The following is a 20388-nucleotide window of genomic DNA, read 5'->3' on the forward strand; positions in this document are numbered from 1 at the left end:
ACAGTGGTGAAAAAGGCAGAACTTAACAACTACCGTCCTATGAACCCCTGCCCGGTGTATGAGAGGACCAGCAAGGCCCTTTTTGTTTTTCATCAGCGTTGAAGATGAAGTCTCAGCGTCGCAGCGGATAAAAACTGGCTGCGACAAGACCCGTCTCTGCTACATTACATCTAATGGCGCTGGCAAAAACTGGAGTATGGTGAAACATTTGTTTGACGACCTGAATGAAATTAAGAAATGGGCCACATTTGTTGTTGGGCCAGGTCATGGTTTTCGAGCAGTGCACAGAAGATTGATTGTTCTACTTTATGCTTGAGCCAGGTGGTGACAAACATGGGCTTGTCCTTTGTGGAAAATCCCCTCGACACCTTTCCTTTAGCCGGCCTTACTGTTTCCTGTGTGGGCGGGGCTCCTTAGCATAGGAAGCTGACTCATCTGTGACAATTGTTAAGAACAAAGAAGTTGGAGGGCTGCATGTGGATTTCTCATTTGTTTGCACTGTATAAATGACATAAGTTTGAAATGCTTTCCTGCCACAAGTACATTTGTTACCCAGTATATTAATGAAGTTTTGTTAGTGGTTAAACAATTGTTTGAATAATATGGTTGGAAAACATTTGTTCTTGATGTGAGCTCACCTTAAAATTATTAGTTGAGTAGGAGAAATATTTTAAGTTTTACAAAAGAAATGGACTTTTTCTGCCCTTGCTCATCATTGAGTTTATTAATTCCAAGAACCAGAGTTTGATTTAAAAATAACCTAAATATTCTACATCATCTTTCTTGGTCCATGAGGAGCTGCAGCCGGCTAATTGATTCTCCATGGGCTAGGTTGGGTTCATTTTGGATTTTTTGTATTGTGTTGAGTTGGTTAGCCCTTGGTCAGTGCATTTAGATTCAATTTTGTGAATAGAGCTGACATCATAGGTGGTGTAGCCAGGTTTGAAGGAGCTTTTTTGTTTTTTCTGTGCTTGCAATGTTCTTTGTGTGTCCATAAGCAGGATAGAGTAGTTGTGGAGATGCAGCAGCTGTATGGGACTAATAAATTAAGATAATTTATTACCAGTTCCTGATTTCCTTCCCTTGCTGTTGGTGCCTAAAATTCACACCACCAGTAACTACATGAAGAGAAGTGGTGAGTCTAGGGAGGTAGACTAAGGTTAGGCAGACCAGGTCATTGTATTAATTTGGTTGTGCAGACAGGAGTATGGCAAGTGTGCACAAATTTGTTTTGACAAGCACTTTAAATTGTCTGACAACCTAGGAGTAGATATCAGTTTCTTCTCCAAGAAGTTTAATCAGTGTCAAGTTATAGGCACAGCTTTGATTTTGCCCTTAAACAATTGGTGTATGTTGGTTGGGGTGGCCTACCTGTAGTGGTTTATCCTGACCACAACACAAACTTTCTAAACTCTTTGTCCAACTGAGAGGTTAGTCAGATGGTCATTGCTCCTGCAGTCCTACGGTCTGGATATTGACTGCACTAAGGGAACTGATGATGTGGTTGTGGATGCATGCTCAAATGTGAAATGGTGAATGTTGTTCCTCTCCCTGTTTCTTCTCATTGTCCTCTCATTTGCTTTTTTCAAGGTAACGGAGGCCTAGATAGTTTGTATTAGTGATGGCCATATGATGCCCCGTGAAGCTTTGAACCCCTTTGGACCATTGTATCAAAAATTGGTTCACTACTCGAAGCTTCATTCATTGAGCATGTGGGTGGCATCTGCTGGCACAGTGGTTGTGGTACAGCCTTGCAAAGGTGAGACATCTTCCCCAGCTTTGGAGAACACCCTTTCACAAGGCACAGAAGATGCTGGTGTTGCCAGGAACCGTTTGTCCAGGTTGAACAGGTATGAGTATTTGTGCATCGTCCAGTAACCTAAGAGGACCTGTGATCTGTCCAGAGGAGGAGCAAACAGATATCACTGAACCTCCACAATGGCATCTGCAGTAGCGTTCTGAGATTTTCTGGCATCTTCTGCATTTTTGTCGAGCAGCTTCCACAGGTCAATGCCTGAAAATAAAACATTACAGGACATTTATAAAGCATTTAATTACAAGGAAATAAATATATAAATATAAATGTGGTTAATGGTGTACCCGTGGAAGCCGCAGCAGGTTCTGGATGTGCCGGTGTTGATACATCGTCATGGGGTGCGTTTTGGATTAAGGCAGCACACCGACTTCAAGTGGCGCACAGCCGCATCAGCATTCGTTGGACTGTGAAAGCCAAGTGTTACAAGTATAAACTGTGTTGTGTATAAACAGACTTGACAATAAGGCTTACATCTTGGAAATATAAATTACCTTCTTCGATGGCACCAATACAAAATGTTCCCACACTTGTGACCGTTTCCTTGATGGCTCCATAGTGAGGCAATCCAAAATGTGTCGACTAGGTAGGACAGAGCGTGGTTTCATCCATCTTAAATACATCTGTATCATGCCAATGTTTCAAAGCTCTGCCTATTGAACCAAACCAGTCATCTGATTCAATCTGAATGAAGCAGAGAAGTGGTTTGAACGTCATTCACATGGTTTTTCCTGATTTGAAGCAAGCTCTGGAGCCTCAGTATCAGAGGGAACATCACTAGTGTGTAAAATTTGTGGACATGCCAAGGGTATGACTCAGCCTGTAATTTATGCATATTAGTTACACTTTGCTTTCCTTTGAGGCCTGTATGTGGTGCAACAGTCTTCTTGTCCATCAGCTTTGTCTTTCTTTGCTCTCTTTTCCATGATTTGACAGGTAGGGGGAGTTATAATCCAGTATCAGTTGGATGCACCCAGGCTTGGCGATGGCTTCTGCCCTGGCTGCCTCTTCTCTTTATCCACTAATTTTTAACACCTCACTCACCCACCCTACACCACTGAGTGACTACACAGCACATTGTTAGTGTTTTGTAAGCTTATTCCAAGTTGGAACTAATAATAAATTGATTTGTTTGCTTGAAGCCTGCATTGCCTCCTTTTGTCATGGTTTTTAGGCCAGGATGTGCACAAAATCCAAACGTATGGCTCATCAAAAGTGGACCAGCAGTTGCACAGATCAGGCTTACATGATGTGTGTATAAACAGACTTGACAATAAGGCTTACATCTTGGAAATATAAATTACCTTCTTCGATGGCACCAATACAAAATGTTCCCACACTTGTGACCGTTTCCTTGATGGCTCCATAGTGAGGCAATCCAAAATGTGTCGACTAGGTAGGACAGAGCGTGGTTTCATCCATCTTAAATACATCTGTATCATGCCAATGTTTCAAAGCTCTGCCTATTGAACCAAACCAGTCATCTGATTCAATCTGAATGAAGCAGAGAAGTGGTTTGAACGTCATTCACATGGTTTTTCCTGATTTGAAGCAAGCTCTGGAGCCTCAGTATCAGAGGGAACATCACTAGTGTGTAAAATTTGTGGACATGCCAAGGGTATGACTCAGCCTGTAATTTATGCATATTAGTTACACTTTGCTTTCCTTTGAGGCCTGTATGTGGTGCAACAGTCTTCTTGTCCATCAGCTTTGTCTTTCTTTGCTCTCTTTTCCATGATTTGACAGGTAGGGGGAGTTATAATCCAGTATCAGTTGGATGCACCCAGGCTTGGCGATGGCTTCTGCCCTGGCTGCCTCTTCTCTTCATCCACTAATTTTTAACACCTCACTCACCCACCCTACACCACTGAGTGACTACACAGCACATTGTTAGTGTTTTGTAAGCTTATTCCAAGTTGGAACTAATAATAAATTGATTTGTTTGCTTGAAGCCTGCATTGCCTCCTTTTGTCATGGTTTTTAGGCCAGGATGTGCACAAAATCCAAACGTATGGCTCATCAAAAGTGGACCAGCAGTTGCACAGATCAGGCTTACATGATGGTTAGTTTGCATGTCGAATGAACTGTGGGGAAACAAACATCCGTATCTACCACAACTGATATTTTGTTTCCCCTCATTGAGACTTGAAGTATGATGCTGTGTATTAATACTATAATCCCATTTACAACTAATGCACAGTTCTATTCACACTCACTGGCCACTTAAGCTTCATTTTTGGTGAAATTGTCAAGCGTACAAGTTTGAGGTCATTAAAGCAGTGTTGTACTGGATTATGTTATATTTAGTGCCTATTGAACCAAACCAGTCATCTGATTCAATCTGAATGAAGCAGAGAAGTGGTTCGAACATCAGTCACATGGTTTTTCCTGATTTGAAGCAAGCTCTGGAGCCTCGGTATCAGAGGGAACATCACTAGTGTGTAAAATTTGTGGACATGCCAAGGGTATGACTCAGCCTGTAATTTATGCATATTAGTTACACTTTGCTTTCCTTTGAGGCCTGTATGTGGTGCAACAGTCTTCTTGTCCATCAGCTTTGTCTTTCTTTGCTCTCTTTTCCATGATTTGACAGGTAGGGGGAGTTATAATCCAGTATCAGTTGGATGCACCCAGGCTTGGCGATGGCTTCTGCCCTGGCTGCCTCTTCTCTTCATCCACTAATTTTTAACACCTCACTCACCCACCCTACACCACTGAGTGACTACACAGCACATTGTTAGTGTTTTGTAAGCTTATTCCAAGTTGGAACTAATAATAAATTGATTTGTTTGCTTGAAGCCTGCATTGCCTCCTTTTGTCATGGTTTTTAGGCCAGGATGTGCACAAAATCCAAACGTATGGCTCATCAAAAGTGGACCAGCAGTTGCACAGATCAGGCTTACATGATGTTAGTTTGCATGTCTAATGGACTGTGGGGAAACAAACATCCATATCTACCACAACTGATCTTTTGTTTCCCCTCATTGAGACTTGAAGGATGATGCTGTGTATTAATACTATAATCCCTTTACAACTAATGCACAACAGTTCTATTTACACTCACTGGCCACTTAAGCTTCGTTTTTGGTGAAATTGTCAAGTGTACAAGTTTGAGGTCATTAAAAGCAGTGTTGTACTGGACTACGTTATATTTAGGAATCTATATTTCATCCTCCCCAGCCAGATGCATGAGGGTCTGAATATTAGTGACACCTAAATATGTAGTCTAGTACAACACCACTTTTAATTACTCCAAACAATTTCACCAAAAACAGAGCTTCACAAACAGGTGTTAAGGCAGAAATGTCACATATATTGTACACAACTGTACCTCAAAATGGCCAGTGAGTGTACATTTTAATTTCAGCTTCAACCACCATGAAGATTATATACACTATGAAGCTGTATTGACCAAGGATAAAAAAAACCAAAACAAAAAAGGAAAGCCATAGTTCTGTTGGACTACAGCAAACTTCCTGGTTTCCCATGGAAATACAACAGGGAATCCTGTTAAAATTGGTCAAAATAGTCCCCCCATGGTGGCCTGGCACAGGCATTCCTTTGTCTACCTCCCAGAGAACAGGTGGCATGGAGGTAGAATCGTCCTTGTTGACCAGCAACTGAGGTGGTGGCGGCTTCGTTAATGCACCAGGGAGCAGGAACTGAAGTGGTGACATCAGCAGGTACTCACTGGCAGTGACAGGAACAGACTGGACTCCTGTCAGAGAGTTGGGTTGCAGAGGTTCTGGTACACAGGGAGTCGAGGCTTTGACTCAGGTACAGGCAGAAGGGCTCAGCCTGCTGTGGCTCTGGTGCAGTGGGATAAAAAAAAATAAAAGACAGTACGAGTGGGGACACTGCAGTGCTGAGGAACTGGGGAGGTTGTCATTTGTCTCTCTCTTAGGGGCACACTTTGCTACATGAGGAACAGGAGCAGAACTGGGGCTACCAGGCTTAACACTAGCCAAAGCTAGGTTGTCTGGAGATTAGCAGACCAGATATTAGCCAAACTAAGAACACAATTAACCAAATCATCAACAGGTGAGACAGGCTGGGAGCTAAATTAACAGAGTAGGTCCTTTCTGAGATACTTTCTGAGAAACACAGGCAAAAAAACTAACATGCCAAGCAAAAGCAGACCAAGGGGTGTGATTAAATAAGAGGAACACAAGCAAACTACAATGAAAACAAGGGCTAATGAACTCTAACCATATAACACATGAAACAAAAAGCACCTGACTACAGAACAAGGAACAAACAAAACAACAACAAGGTCTATGAAAAAAACGGTCAGGGAGTTTAGCAAACATAACTAAGAACAATGTATTACAAGAGTTAAACAACCCACCTGAGGACTAAAGGCACATGGGGGCAGAGTCCAAACAAAAGCAGGCAATCTAACACAGGAGAGCATCACGAGCGGGCACGCACAGAAAGACCAGCAACGAACTGAGGAAAGTGGCATGAATATATAGGCTGGGCCAGGGAAGGTAAGGAGCAACAGGTGAAACATATTGAGGACAAGCAGGGGCAGTCAAGCTTGAGCTAATTAAATATGCTTCAAAATAAAAGTCCAAAACAGGAAGTCAAAACCAAAAACCACATATATAATTAAGAAAAGTTAAAGTTCATACAGATTAAATTATTCAGATAAGTTGAACATTTATCTAAGAGCTACACATTTGATTAGTTAGTGACTATAACTGCTGTAACTGTTTAATCATTCCACATATCACTCTTTAAAATTATAGTCTATATCTTTTATTTTCTTCATTCTAGTCAAAAAAAATCAAACGCACCTCTGCCCAGGATGCTCTGTTATTTATTATTACTGTTGTAGTTGGTAGTTGTACAATTAGTGATGGAGGATTGTATTAAGAATATGGACTAAATTTACATTTTAGTGATTTCTCTTTCATCTTGGCGAGCTTGATGAATTTGCACAAATCTTTCACTTATAGTCTTAAATTTCCTTAGAACTGATAAATGATATAAATGCAAGTATACCATAACTGACCCAGCATATTTGGGTCCAGGTGATTTCAGAACTGAAAAATATCAGTTGTTCACAAGCTTATAGGACATTATTATTATTTCTGGTATTTGTATACCAGTATACAAATAGTATACTGAGTCCAGTATATGAAACCATGGGTTCAACTTCAAGGGGTAACGCTGAATTAAACTGAAGTAGACCAAATTCAAATGGTCCCAGTGGTAAAACCCGACAACCGAGTAACGGGGTAGTTGTTGGGGATAATTCCGTGCAGCAGGTCAGGAACGAGGGGTTTGGAGCCAGCGGGACACCGGCGCAGCGTCACGGGTCGAAATGTTCAAATGTTAAACAAGAAGGAAAATCTTTGGAGACGAGCGAGGAGAGGTCTGATGTTTACTGGTGGGCGGCTGAATGGCTTCGCCTTCCTGTGCCCAGATCGCAGCGTGAAGTAGGACTCTGAAGACTAGGACCCACCCTGTGCGCTCCGAGGACAGGGAAAACGGACATAAGGCTGCGCCCTGGAGTCCTTCGGCATTTTCAGATAGAAATGCTGCCTCCTGAAACGTTTCCAACGTCGAAGGAAACTCCCGTTTTCAAACATATCAGCCGACAGGGGATCCAGGGTCCAGTAATTTCCCTTCCCGGGATTCCCAGGCTCCCGGGGCATTTTGACAAAGCAGTCATTTAGAGACAAATTGTGACGGATTGCGTTTTGCCACCCATGGAACTTCTCCCTACAATATGTAAAGCGCTGGCTGATAAAAATCGCATATCTCACTGAGAGTGAGTCTTGGAGTGTCCCTCCTCCCGCACTGGAGGAGTTAACGATGAATGTTCTGAGTCTGAATTAGTCCCATTTAACTCTGACAAATGCGAGCTCCTCACAACTTCACCGTCGTCTGTTTGTCCTTCCACGTCAATTTCTTTGGGCTTATTGTAGATTATTATTCCTAGTGTGTATTAGCAGAGGTGGAAAAAGTATTCAGTCTCTACCAGTTAATGAGACCCCTCTACAACAGACCATAAGGAGGAGGAGTGCAAACCGGTGAATAGGTACAAAATAAATTGTAGACAATAATCTCTAAACTAAAAATGAGCAAAGTCTATATAAACACCATATATAGTGTTAAGGTTACGATTTTGACACTTGGCGGCAACAATGTAAATGCAGCTAACTGGACATGCTTGTTTACATTCAGCAAACTGTCTTTAAGATTTAATAGATGTAGCTGAGTGAAAAGTGAAATAAACTGCCTCTGAAATGTGGTGGCATAGCAAATATACAAAAGTTTTGTTTCTAACTTTTATGTTCTTGGCTTACACAACTGTCATTTTCTTAGGAGCTCTTCATTATTTCACTGTTTGGCTTTCTCTCTCTCTCTCACTGGCTGTTTCATGTAAGAGCAAGATGTAATCTGTTTTGAAATAATAGCTGCACTGTATCAATCTGTGTGGGGCCACGCACTTGGCACACAGGCCTGTCCTGCAGGGTGGGCTGAGGAGACTGGGAAGTCTCATTAATAAGCACGTCTCCACTTTACCTCTCACTATAGTTTAATAGGATATTTGTACCCCCCTGAAACTATATTAGGTATTTGCCCTATGTAAGGGGCTATACACAGTGTTAGGTATTTTTAGTCAGATAGATATTGGATAGATACTTGATGTATTAGAAATGTTTAGAGTAGACAGGATGTCTAGCTCAGGCTGTTAAATGCTTAGTCATTCTCATGAGTTACTGCAGGTTGCTTATGGTCAAGGATAACTAGATAGAAAGTTGATGACTGTTAGAAAAGAGGATGTTTAATATTATTATTATGACGTGTATAACTGTAGCCATAGCCTTAGAATGTTTTTAGCTACACACCACATAATCAACAGACAATCACAAATTGATTTTCTTCATGTTTTGACTACTGCTCTGGCCAGCTGCAAAGCTGGCACCGGGAGACGTCACGGTTTGGCGTTCCTGTGTAGAATGGGGTTAGCCCGAAGTGATAAAATGTATAGGCCTGTTGTGGTTCAGGGTCTTTCATCTTTCAGCTGCCTGCGTGCATGTTGGAGGTGCAAGATACCCAAGCGTGTAATGTTAATTTTTACCTGTGTTCATTGAATAAATCAGCACTGTTTCCAAGTTACTTGGACTGCTTTGTCTCTCAGAGTCAGCGTGGTTAAGAGTACAGGTACAACAACATGAAAAAGCCAGAAAACATATTGGATGTTTCATACTGAATTTAATGCAAGCTCCCACAAAAATCAAATTTTCCCCCCCCTCACAAAAACAGAAAGCAACACAACATGCTGAGGACCTCAGTGCACCAGTTTTACCAGCAACAACCCAGGTGAACACAAAAATATTCACAATTAGAAACTATGACACAAATAAATAACTTTAACATGTGCAACCAAATGTGTCTCTACTAAACTTAGTCTCGCTGCCAGCCAAGGTCAAGAAAAGTAAATTGCTTTGCAGTCAGTAACAGTGAACATAACCCTGAGCTCAGGTTGCAGTTTTTGGTCCCTTACAGAAATAAGTTTGTACTGCAGCCGTCAGGCACCGTCAACCATAATACATAAGCATCACTGAAGCCATTTAATTGTAAAAGGTCAACAATCTTGACTAAACTTTCCACTGAATGCATTTGGTTCTTATAGTAACACTGTAGTGTCTCATTTATTTGTCCCAAATAATACCACTGCACAGTCTGTGCTGCATCTGTATGTCCCTCCATTTAGATACAGAAAAAAAACAAACAGCTGTATAAGTTCTCTCACATATGTTAGGTTACACAAGTAGCACCAGTGTAGTAAAGACTTAAGCACAGATCACTTTCAGATGTCCTCTATTTTTGAAATGTCAAGCACAGAATTTCAGAGAGTTTTAAGCATTTAATTTTTTTTTTTTTTAACTTGTTTCCTTTTTACTAGTTTATGGTTTCCCTTGATGTATACAGCACCACAGGAACAGCCATGGAGCTGAAGGGAAAAAGTGCTGTTGCCTGAGGTACAACGTTGTAGGAGTGAATTTAAATACCCCGAGTAACATGTAAAACGCTAAAGCTGCTCCATTATATTCGTCTACTACAGCGGCAGAGTTTATTTTATGCAATATTTTTTGAAAGTGTGTCACATGTAAACATAAAAACCTTTGGTCTGTGTCGGTTCCCTAGCTGGAGTGTTTCCGCTGAACTGAGGCCAGCCTCACAAAGTTTCCGCACTTGAGGCATCGCGAGTTGGATGTGCCCTCTTTCTTAGGAATATGCCAGCAGTTGACACAACGCACTCTGTACTTCTTGTACCTTTAAAAGCCAAAACAGTATCTATGTCTCAGTATAGGACTCTCATTCTAGCACCATTCCATTCTTACAACCCCAAATCAGAAAAGTTTGGATGCTATGTAAAATCTAAATTATAACTGATGGCGTCACATCAAATAATGTGCTGCTGTAATGTTTTCAGTGTAATACAGGGCACAGATGATGTACAAATCACTTTTTTCAGTTTAATTTTACATACTGTCCCAACTTTTCTGATTAGGGGTCATAAGTTCATGAAAGAGAAATCATAAGGCAATAAACACACTGGGTTCATCCCAAGTCTCTTAAGGTGCATCCCAATTCACTTATTGTTCCTCTGTGCTTGATCCTTGCTCAACCTAGGTGTCGTTCCGCCTTGATGAAGGACACCCCAAAGCTCTAATTTATGCTCTGAGTAACGAGGAAGCTGAATGGAGGAACTGAGGACATGAGTGCATCCTTCACAGAAGCCTGTTACAAATTGACACTTCCCTTTATCAGAAATCAGCTGGTGATTGGAGCTTCACATGAAGGCTCAAGGAAAAAGGTGTCTCAAGTCATTTAAAACATTTCTGCTTGGCTCCTCTCTCCTTGCAGTTAGTCCTTGTATCTTACATGGACTGGACCAAGTAAAGATGCAGGTGCTTGCTCCTCAGAGCAGCTATAAAAGTCTAGGGAAGTCTGTGATCAATGCTCAAACAGAACAGCTTACAGGTCAAGTGAGGAATGACCATATAAGAGACATGAGATGCAGCCATCGACACTGAATGCTTCATATAATCATCATCATAATTACTACAATATGCATCTTATGGAAGAACTAAACATTCCATAGCACAATAAAAGAATTCCCTTTACTTCAGTACACCCCTGCAAGTTGCTGCGATGCTTTAACAGGTGCAACTGGACAAACTAAGCAGGTGAGTACAATGTTTTTGAATTTCACTAAGAAGTTAAAATTAGAGTCCCTATTTCTATAGGCTCCCAAAATGATCTAGTAGTTCAGCTCTCAAACACAGTTTCATGTTTTTAAAATATTCAGCATCAAGCAGTGTTAATGAAGCTACCTTATCCCACAAGCGTTGCAGAGTGGGGTCCCATCCTCTGCATCCCTCCACATGGGGGTCTTCCTGGTGCAGCACGATGCACAGACTTTACCCTCTGGTGGAACAGAAAAAAAAATAATAATAATAATAACACTTTAATGTTAGTCATTTTGATCTCAGTGTACTTTGAGACATCCTGTCAAGCAGCAGCAACATAATAAAAGTATTTGTAATGCAATAAAAACTTTTCAGAGCATTAAGGCTATATTTCAGTGATAAGACAATTTTATAACCTGGCTGAAATAACATCTAGCAGGGGAAGATTTCTCATCTGTAAACTGTACATTCTCATGTATGACGAGTATAAAAGTTTACTGTAACATCTACAATTTCTGTTAACAGAACAAGCCTGTATACACCTGCAGACTTGGCTGTCTGGTCTCTGAATACTGGAGATACAATGTGTTCATATTAAAGTGTATGCAAATTTCTAATTTTGAAAGATTTGTCATTTAAGATCAGCTGGGAAGAAGAGATGCTAATCGTTGCAATGACTTGATACTCCTGTCACTGGAAATACAGCAACTCAAAGCACTGGCTGTGCAGATGAAAAACTGCACATCATGGTGACGCAGACAACGACAACTGTGACTGGTTGCGTCGTATTTGGTTCACGTCAGTGTCAAGCTTTAGGATGCTTACAGAGCAGCTTCCCTAAAAACTCATCACATGTACGCCTGCCCTGTGATGCTGTTATGCTACATGTTTTAATGCAATGGCACCCTCCAGTGGGGAAAACGGGCATTTCATACAAAATCATGCTCAATATACTATTTATTGTTAATGTTGCTGGTGCTTTTCCTATTAAACACATGGTTGTATTCATATTTGGACATGTGCACCAAAGTTTCCACATCACTTGTTCTTCCTGAAGTTCTCCTTTTTATCTCCCCGTTAACATTTCTTTGTTCTGAGACAAACTTGTGATTTGGGGCTGTTAAACATTGCTGTTTGGAGAATATGTAGTAATGTTAATACAAACTGACAGCTTCATTGAACAGTGGCAGTACTCAGCTGTTACTCACTTAAACCAGCAGTCATCAGTTCACTCTCCTCGTCTGAGCTGCTGGTTTTTAGTGATTTCTGGGATGTACGTGTCCTCAGCTTTGGTTTTCTCACCTTCTTGCACAGCTTCTTGCTGTGATAGGAACAAGTGCAGTTTATATCACCATCTTCCCAGTTTACATCACAAGTCCCATGTGAAAATACAGCAAATCTGTCAGTACCTGTACTTTGAAGTTATGAGAAGCCGACACTGTTCCCTACTGTCGTCCAGCTCCCTGTCCATCCTAAACATCACTCCCTGGAAGTCTGGGTCTTGGACATCGGCACTCCGGCTGGGATGAGGTTGTTTTCTTGGAGTCTTGGCTTTCCACTGCTGAGTCGACGTAGAAGAAATTCCCTCATTTTGCTCTGGCCTGAGGTCTGGTTTTGATGTTGCAGAAGGCACGTTATAGGATTGCAGTTGTGCAAGCAGAGGTGGTAGTCCCTCTGTGGGGGCGTGTGTGTGTTCTGGCTTAGCTCCTGTGATTTTGTTATCTGGTTGTGGGGCTGGGTGACCCTTGTCTGCAGAGCTCAAGCAGAGTGGTGTTGACTGTAAAGATGGCAGGATGGAGCTCTGAGGAAGCTGGGTTTCAGATGAAGTGTCTCTAGTCAAAACAATATTTGCATTGCAGTCTAGTGTTAGTGCAGGCCCCAAGAGAGCCTCTTCATTTGAATTTAAAGTCAGCTGGGTATTTTGGAGTACACTGGAGATATGCATGTGTGGCAAAGCGTTTTCCGCGAAGGGAACATTCGGCATATCCTGCTCAGTAGACAAACAACTCATCTTCCAGTCCTGATTCCACACCGACTGTCCGTTATCACCGATCTTGACCTCTCTTCTGTCTTTGTAATGAGGTTCTGAAGATGTTGCTGCCTTTTCCCCCACCAACTCTAGTACAACAGTTTCTGTTTTTGAAGAAGACTGTGGCTGAATACTGAAGCCCACCTTGGAGTCTTTGACACAGCTCTGTAGTTTACCGGCTCCTCCAGTGGACTTCCCTCTCACATCATCCACAGCACTGCCAGAAGCTGTGATTTCTTCTCTGTCATAAATAAGAAGAGATGGCTTTAAAGCACAATCGCCACTTACACTGTCACTTCCAAATCCCTGCTCTATAACATCTGCTGCTGCACTCAAGGATTTGGCTGTTGAGTGGCTTAATTTTGTGATGGATGATACTAAATTTGGGTCTGCGTCTTTCGCGTTTCTTTGATGCAGGAGCCTCTCACACTGCAAGTTAATCAGACTCAGTACTTTCCAGGGGCTGCTGCCCTCACGATGTGACTCAACCAAAGTTGGAACCTTGCTGTTGTGGCTTTCCTCCATCATCTTTTCCACCTGATTATAAGCCGACATACAAGAAGACCAACTGTGCTGGCAGGAACCATTACAGGTTTGAAATGAACGTGCATCGCCTTTCTCCTTTTTGACAATAAACTGATCCTGCCTAGATGTCTCATTAAGCTGTGTTGTGGGTGAATCTGTGTCCAGAAAACTGTCATGGATGGGGGATGCTAGCTTGGAAACCTCTTGGAAAAGGTAGAAGAGTGCAGAGTGAGGTGCATCTTGTTTTGCTGTGCTCTGGTGTCCTTGGATAAAGGGCGCTCGGGTCCTTGGTCCTGTGCTCATGTTGAGGCACTGCCTGCATCATTTAAAACAATTTTAAAAAAGCCTTTAGATCAGAGCCCACACAGCAAAAAAAGGTGAAACTAAATGGCATTTCAAACATTGGCACAAGAACTTACCACCTTAGCTTGTACGCAACTTCTACAAGAGCTAACTGTTGTATAGCAGGAAAAGCTAGGGCTACTGCTGTGTTTAATGTTTTTGTTTCCAAACTGTGGACAGCACTGACAGTCTACTGAAAACAAGAACTTGGCATAGTTTACTTAAAGAGTCCAGGTTATTATAGCCTACATGGGCTAAGTGGTTGTTATAGTTTGTCATTTAAAAGCCTAACGAGGTCATTTTCCCTGATGACATATATATAATGAAGCCACCTGTATGAGAACATAAGTAACTTTTTATTCAGCTACTCATTTAACTCACCAGAAGAATTGTAACAAAACTTCTCCTCCCGCGGTTTAAATGTGTTAGAACACAAATGTAGCATTTTTCGTTCTAGAACGTTTCGTGGTTTCCTCAGTTCGACTGTCGCGAGCGCACAAGAGGTTGCAGTGATATAGACACGGTTTCATTATAATCGTGTTTAATCGGACATGACTTTAATTGAGAGTTTATATAACCACCACTTCTTTCCTATTTACAGCTGTAGGTTGACTTAACCCAGGCCTAAATGCTTTTGGCCCTACTCAGGACACTAAATGATGTTTGGTTTAGACGGTGTAGCCAGTGTTTGATTTCCTATTAGTTTGTATTCATGTCAAAGGAAATTCTACAGTTTTATGGAGATCTATCACTGTAGTTGGCCTGCAAGTAAAACAATCGTATATTCGGATCCATTAACTATGATCCTGCAGCACTCACTCACCACATTTGTGGTCTCTGGTTCCATCCAGTTCACAGATCCTCGTCTTTATCTCTCTATTTTGACCTGGCCTCTATGGCTAACGACGTCTTTCTCAGTTAGGCCTGATGAGAATCCTTCAAAATGTGGTCAAATTCAAACTGGTGAGTCCACCCGCGTCAGCAGACACCATTGCGTATTACTGTTGATGCTCACCTCAGATTTTCAATTTGATCATTTGTTAAATGATGAAGTGTACCGATTTAGTTAACTCCAACAGACGGAGCAGCTTCTACTAATTTGGAGATTTGGATAAAGAGTAGTTGCGCGGGTGTTTATGGTTTGCTCGATTACACCTGCCTGCAGCAAAGCACGTTTTGTGACAACACACCCATCACTTTAGCTGGTCACGCCTGCTGCTCATGCACTATACTAGCGTTGCTTTTTAAATTCTGGGTAATGAGGCCAGTAAAACTGATCTTGTTCCAAAACTTTAATATGACATACACAATTCATTTACATCTGTGCATAATTTGTACAAGTACAGTACTTCACAAATAAAGGTTTCCAAGCACACCTGAACCAGATCAACTAATGCAATGAGTAAGTGGCACCAGTAAGAGGTGGTTTAAAGTGTATTTGTCCGGTGACATTTTAAAACACAGTTGACCTTAATGAAATCTAAGCTCCATCTGTCTAAATTCTGATTTTTTTTGGTTAGATAAATCACACCCTTTAAGTCAGTTTGTCTTTCACATCGTTAGGATATTTCTCCTTCTTCTACCTGGCTTCTGTAGGACTGGTTGAGTCCAACACTTCTCTAGTACCATGCTGAAGAAAACTCTCAGGTTCATGATTTAGAGCCAGCTATAGGTCAGTGAATACTGATTGATGAGTCACTGCAACAGACACAAATGAGCTTTGCTCATAAAAATCAAAGTAAATGCTACGTGTACAACATCGGACAAGTGACAGAGGGTGATAATGATGGAGCGGCCAAAATGACTGAGAACATTATTTTGTGATACTTGTGCATATGAGTTGTAACAAGGAATGCTGTATTTAACATTGGACTTTGTTAAAAATTGGTCTACAATGTGCACCACAAATATAAAATCTCTCAAATGCTGTGGTGTTTTAACAAAGACTAGCTTATGATACTGAATGGTAACTGAGAACTGCTCACATTTTTAAATAGATCAGTTAAACCATCAGTTGTTTGTATAAGTAACCATTTTTTATTGTTACTTCCAGAAGTAACAATTTCATCTTAGATAAGACTCACAGCATCTGTCCCTATGTGACCTCACCTACAGACCTGTCTTGTCACTGGTTAACTGTGGAATCTGTACATCAGTAAGATGTCTTGAGAGGTGCTGCAGGCTTTAGTATCCTAGCCGTGCATCTTTTCACGGTCGCCCTCTCACTCATCCAGTACACATGTTGTCAAGCTCGCAGTGAAGCACTCTCATTTTGTTCCAGTCCGCCTCCTCATTGTGAATGCCTCTTCTCAGTGAGATTTGGGAACATGGCCATCCACGTAGAAGTTCCTGGTGACTTTGGGCAAGGTGAGCTCAATGCCGTCCAGCTCTGGAGTGAGAATGATCTGGCATCCCAGCCGCGAGTTCACCTGAAGCATGGGTGCCATGTCCAGCATGTCGTCCTCCCTAAGAACCGAAACGTCTGTCAAAATTTACAGTCATCTTCCATTCAGCCCATCACACACATTTGTGGAAATTCAAATGTCATGGTTACTGAATATGCTGTACCCTCAGTAAGAGACCTACCGCTCAACAGGCTCTGGTATTTTGTCAAAATGGGCATCACTCACATAGACATGACATGTTGAACAGGCCAATGATGCCTCACAGGCTCCTACATAAAACAGAAACGCAAATAATAGCTTTTGTCCTAAAACTATGGATCAAACATTTAAGTTACAGCTGTAACCGCATCCTCACCTTCCAGCTCAATTCCATGCTTGTGAGCCAGATACATGACATTATCTCCAACTTTGGCTTTAACTGGGATCCTCTGACCAGACCGATCTATATACACCACATTTACCCTAAACAAAGGCAAAAGCAGAAACAAAAGGAACCCTCTTGAAAAATTAACCCACACAAATTAAATCCAATATTAGATCAGGTTAAAAAACTAATTGCTCTTAATCGTACTGTTTACACACATTTTAGATGTGTAACATAGAGATGACATTTTTCTTTAAGTAAAAGTTGTTGTTGGTGTGTGGGCATTTGATGTGCTGAGACCTCATAATTTGGCTACACATACCTGATTCTACTAGTGAAACTTTGCAGTTTCAACCTTTAATAGTAGTTGTTATAGTGGTACAACTCTGGTTAAATGCATAGTGTGCGCTGTCAACATCGTACTGGTTCTCAGTAAATGACCAGATATACTTACACATCCTCTGGGTCTTCTGCATTGGAGCTGCCCTCCTCACAGCGGCGAAGACCTTTGGGGAAAAAAAGAAAACAAGGACATCGGGAGTGTTTTCATGGGATCATCAGCTTCCCTTGAAGGTACCTGTTGAGAGGAATGTTTGACTTGTTGTACAACCTGATCTGGCAGTGCTGGGGTGAAGTTACACAAGTTTCATTGGGGGGACTTTCGACTATTACTGATATCGTTCAACCACCTGCAACCCGAACTAAGCCGAAATCAACTTAATATCTGGCAAAAGAGGACTTATTACAATTTATTCAGACTTATCGTACACGAAACAGTCCCGAAAGAAAACTAGCATAGCACAGTTCCAGTTGTAAAAAGTGTTAGCAGGTTGCCCCACTTACCTATACTAGTCTGCAAATGTCGATTTATCGTACTTAAGTTATCAAAAGAACCCCTCTTTTGTAAATTAGCTACACTGTTCACACAGGCCTTTAACCTGTACAGTGGACATGTGCTACAGTCCGGTATAACTTGTGAAAGTCTCAAAGTCATCCCCGTACTCAACCGGACTGCAGTATAGACCGCCATGTTTCTGTTTTGGTCACATGGCTGAAAGTGGCCAATAAGAAAGGAGCGCTAGAAGGGTGACGTATTTTTCGTTATACACTACTCTGACAGCAGAGGGCGTTGCTGCTTCACACACTGCACAGTAACAAAGCTGAAGAAGCGTTTAGTTCGTAATGTAAATACTGGACTAGGTACTCATTCACAAATAAAAGTTTTACATTTGGAAATTGATTAAAGCAACAATATGGATTAACAACACAACATAAAAGTACTCATTATGTAGAATGACCCATGGCAATGATACTTATTTATACAGTCTATCATTAATTCTAATGCAGTGACATTTAAGCAGCACTTTCATGTTACTGGTCGAGATGAAATTGTTTTATACATTTACTCATGTAGTGTATTTAAATGCTTAAATATTTAATTAACATTTTTAGGTGATTGAACAGTTCAATTGCTGATTCTTCAAACTTCTAGTGCAGTACATTTCATAGGTTAATGCTATATAATTTTAGCTGGAAGCTATAGTTAGTGTTAACTTTTTACATGCAAAATTAGCTAATAAAATATGCAATACTGTCATACATTAATCTACCTAAAAAGTCTACTACTAAAATTTAGGACCTTGACTACATTTATCTCACTTTTCAGAATCAGATTAGTTCTACCTCTAACAAAATACAATCTATTTGTTATTACTTTACAGTACTACATTTGTTGCTGCTGTATTTTGTTCCAGCTGCAGCTCTGACCTGTCGTGTTAAAGTTCTGCCTCTGTTTGAGGAAGCAAGTCATAGTTCATAAAGTATTTCATATCACAGCGTTAACCTCCATACTCACCACTATCAGTATAACAGTAAATACATGATTTGCCATGTTTCTGTGCGCTGTAGAGAAAGACAAACCTAGATAAGAAATCGGATGTAGGTTGGCAGCAAAAATCAGTTTTCTATGTGTGAGACCAGTCGTGTGTGCAGACAAAGAAGTGATATTATGACTAGAGACGTGTGACATGCTCGGGCGCTCTGTCTGCTCCGTCTTGCCTGTTCTTTTCTATTGTTGACAACAGCTTGGACAGAAAGTAAGTTATTCTTAAAAAAAAGCTTTTAAACATACAATCTCTTTACAGAGCAGTAAATCCCCACAGAGAAGCATTGTGTTCAGATGCAATTTATGGCCTTATAAGGACTGATGAGTTCATCCACTGGGATAGCACTATAATTTTTGCTTCTTTTCATATTTTCCCTTAGGTGCCTCCTAATGATATGTGCTATCGTGAAGTTGGTCCCACAGTGTATTATAATCCCCCGTCTGGATGTGACCAGTCCTTCCATGTGACTGGCCATAAAAAGTATATGGGTCACTCCAGTTTTTTCGTTTATAGTAAGTGCGTTTAGTCCACTCACGGCATATAGATCATTAGACTTTATGTACTCTTGACTACACATAATGAAACACTATTACACTCTCATGGGCGTACGCTCTCTCACTCACACACCCACACAGAATTAGTGTCCTGGGACAGCTTACCTGTGTGTTTGTGAAGGCAGAGCATTTAGTATATAATTGGACCCTCTTGTCTTCGGGTCCTGCAGGTGTGTTTGTGTGTGTGAGAGGGAAAAAGAGATGTGGAAGGTGGAGGTTAATATGCTTGACTTAAAAATAATTAATGGCTTCTAGCAGTGCCTTCAGATTACATTCCCCTCATTCTCTGATGCCTATGCAGTACAATAACACACGCACACACATTCATAGCCCCTTATTTATATAAAATATTTAAATGACACTTCTTAACACAGACATGCACATGCAACACACACACTGTTGTGTCTTACTAAACTTGTGAGGACACTCACAATCCTTTCCCCAGCCTCTTACAGTAACCTTACAATCAGACTTAGATGCCTCACACCATCCCTAAGACTTAACCCTCAACCAGCACACTGAAGTTGTGAGGACAGACTAAAATGTCCTCAAAATGCTGGTATTGAAAAAAAAAGGGTCCACACAATGTAATGAAGATGTTTGTAATTGCTCACCCAGAGTCCAGCAGCTAGAGCATGTGTTGACATTTTAGCTGTGATATGTGATGAATGTCCCCAGAGTAAACCATGTGGATTTGTCCAGCTTATGTTTCCAAGGACAGATTAAAGCATGGAAAACACAACACTTCCCAGCAGTCCTGTGAGTACTGTGCAGACACTCCCACCGGAGCTCCCTTTATTGTTTTTTTAATGTAGATGGCTCTCATGTCAGATATATTTATTGCAAACTAAAAGTTTTACTATGAGTCTTTTTGAGTGTCTGGAAGCTGGGAATCAAGCTTCTTTGACCTGTCTAAAAGGTTAGTCTAGTCCAGTTCTATATTTTTCTACCCGTGAACAAATCCTCCCAAATACCAAAACCAACAGCGAGTTGATCTTACTACCAGAGTCTGGCATGGGCCCACTTTTGAAAACCTGCACCCATCCCCAACCCACTAAGCTCCATATCAGATCCAACTCATTACTCATAATTAAAATAGACTTTAAGCTACACAGTCACTTCAAAGTGCTTGAGAGTCGTGTTTTTGGAAAAGTGTCTGTTGACAGATGCAGCACCTGGGCTCTGCAGCTGTTCTCTTAGTGATGAGGTGCCTAGCTTGCAGCTATCTAATGCAAACATTTTTGGCACTATTTAC

The 20388-nt window shown here is 41.2% G+C and overlaps 2 protein-coding genes and 1 long non-coding RNA gene across 5 annotated transcripts; all 3 read right to left on the reverse strand.

The window, feature by feature from the left end:
• Nucleotides 1–1592: 1592 nt before the first annotated feature.
• Nucleotides 1593–3032, reverse strand: LOC109958477 (uncharacterized). The gene is made up of 3 exons (XR_002274677.1): nt 2308–3032; nt 2101–2220; nt 1593–2014 (listed from the first exon to the last, which is right to left on the reverse strand). It is a non-coding gene; the product is annotated as an uncharacterized LOC109958477 (long non-coding RNA).
• A 5991-nt stretch (nt 3033–9023) lies between these two features.
• zglp1 (zinc finger GATA like protein 1) lies at nt 9024–15095 on the reverse strand. Of its 3 annotated transcripts, none has more exons than XM_020597135.1 (5): nt 14940–15095; nt 12438–13898; nt 12237–12349; nt 11173–11266; nt 9024–10108 (listed from the first exon to the last, which is right to left on the reverse strand). In XM_020597135.1, the coding sequence occupies exons 2-5, from the start codon at nt 13883–13885 to the stop codon at nt 9976–9978; spliced, it is 1788 nt and encodes a 595-aa protein (XP_020452791.1). In that variant the 5' UTR covers nt 13886–13898; nt 14940–15095; the 3' UTR covers nt 9024–9975. The 3 variants fall into 3 exon arrangements, with proteins under 3 accessions (XP_020452791.1, XP_020452790.1, XP_020452792.1); XM_020597134.1 differs by having other exon boundaries at nt 14748–15093; XM_020597136.1 differs by lacking the exon at nt 14940–15095 and adding an exon at nt 14306–14477.
• Nucleotides 15096–15393: 298 nt separating this feature from the next.
• On the reverse strand, nt 15394–17753 carry fdx2 (ferredoxin 2). The gene is made up of 5 exons (XM_020597137.1): nt 17537–17753; nt 17148–17199; nt 16685–16791; nt 16511–16598; nt 15394–16390 (listed from the first exon to the last, which is right to left on the reverse strand). The coding sequence occupies exons 1-5, from the start codon at nt 17721–17723 to the stop codon at nt 16234–16236; spliced, it is 591 nt and encodes a 196-aa protein (XP_020452793.1). The 5' UTR covers nt 17724–17753; the 3' UTR covers nt 15394–16233.
• Between the last annotated feature and the right edge of the window lie 2635 nt (nt 17754–20388).

Source organism: Monopterus albus, unplaced genomic scaffold (genome assembly GCF_001952655.1).
Source record: "Monopterus albus unplaced genomic scaffold, M_albus_1.0 scaffold32.1, whole genome shotgun sequence".
Classification (NCBI taxonomy): domain Eukaryota; kingdom Metazoa; phylum Chordata; class Actinopteri; order Synbranchiformes; family Synbranchidae; genus Monopterus; species Monopterus albus.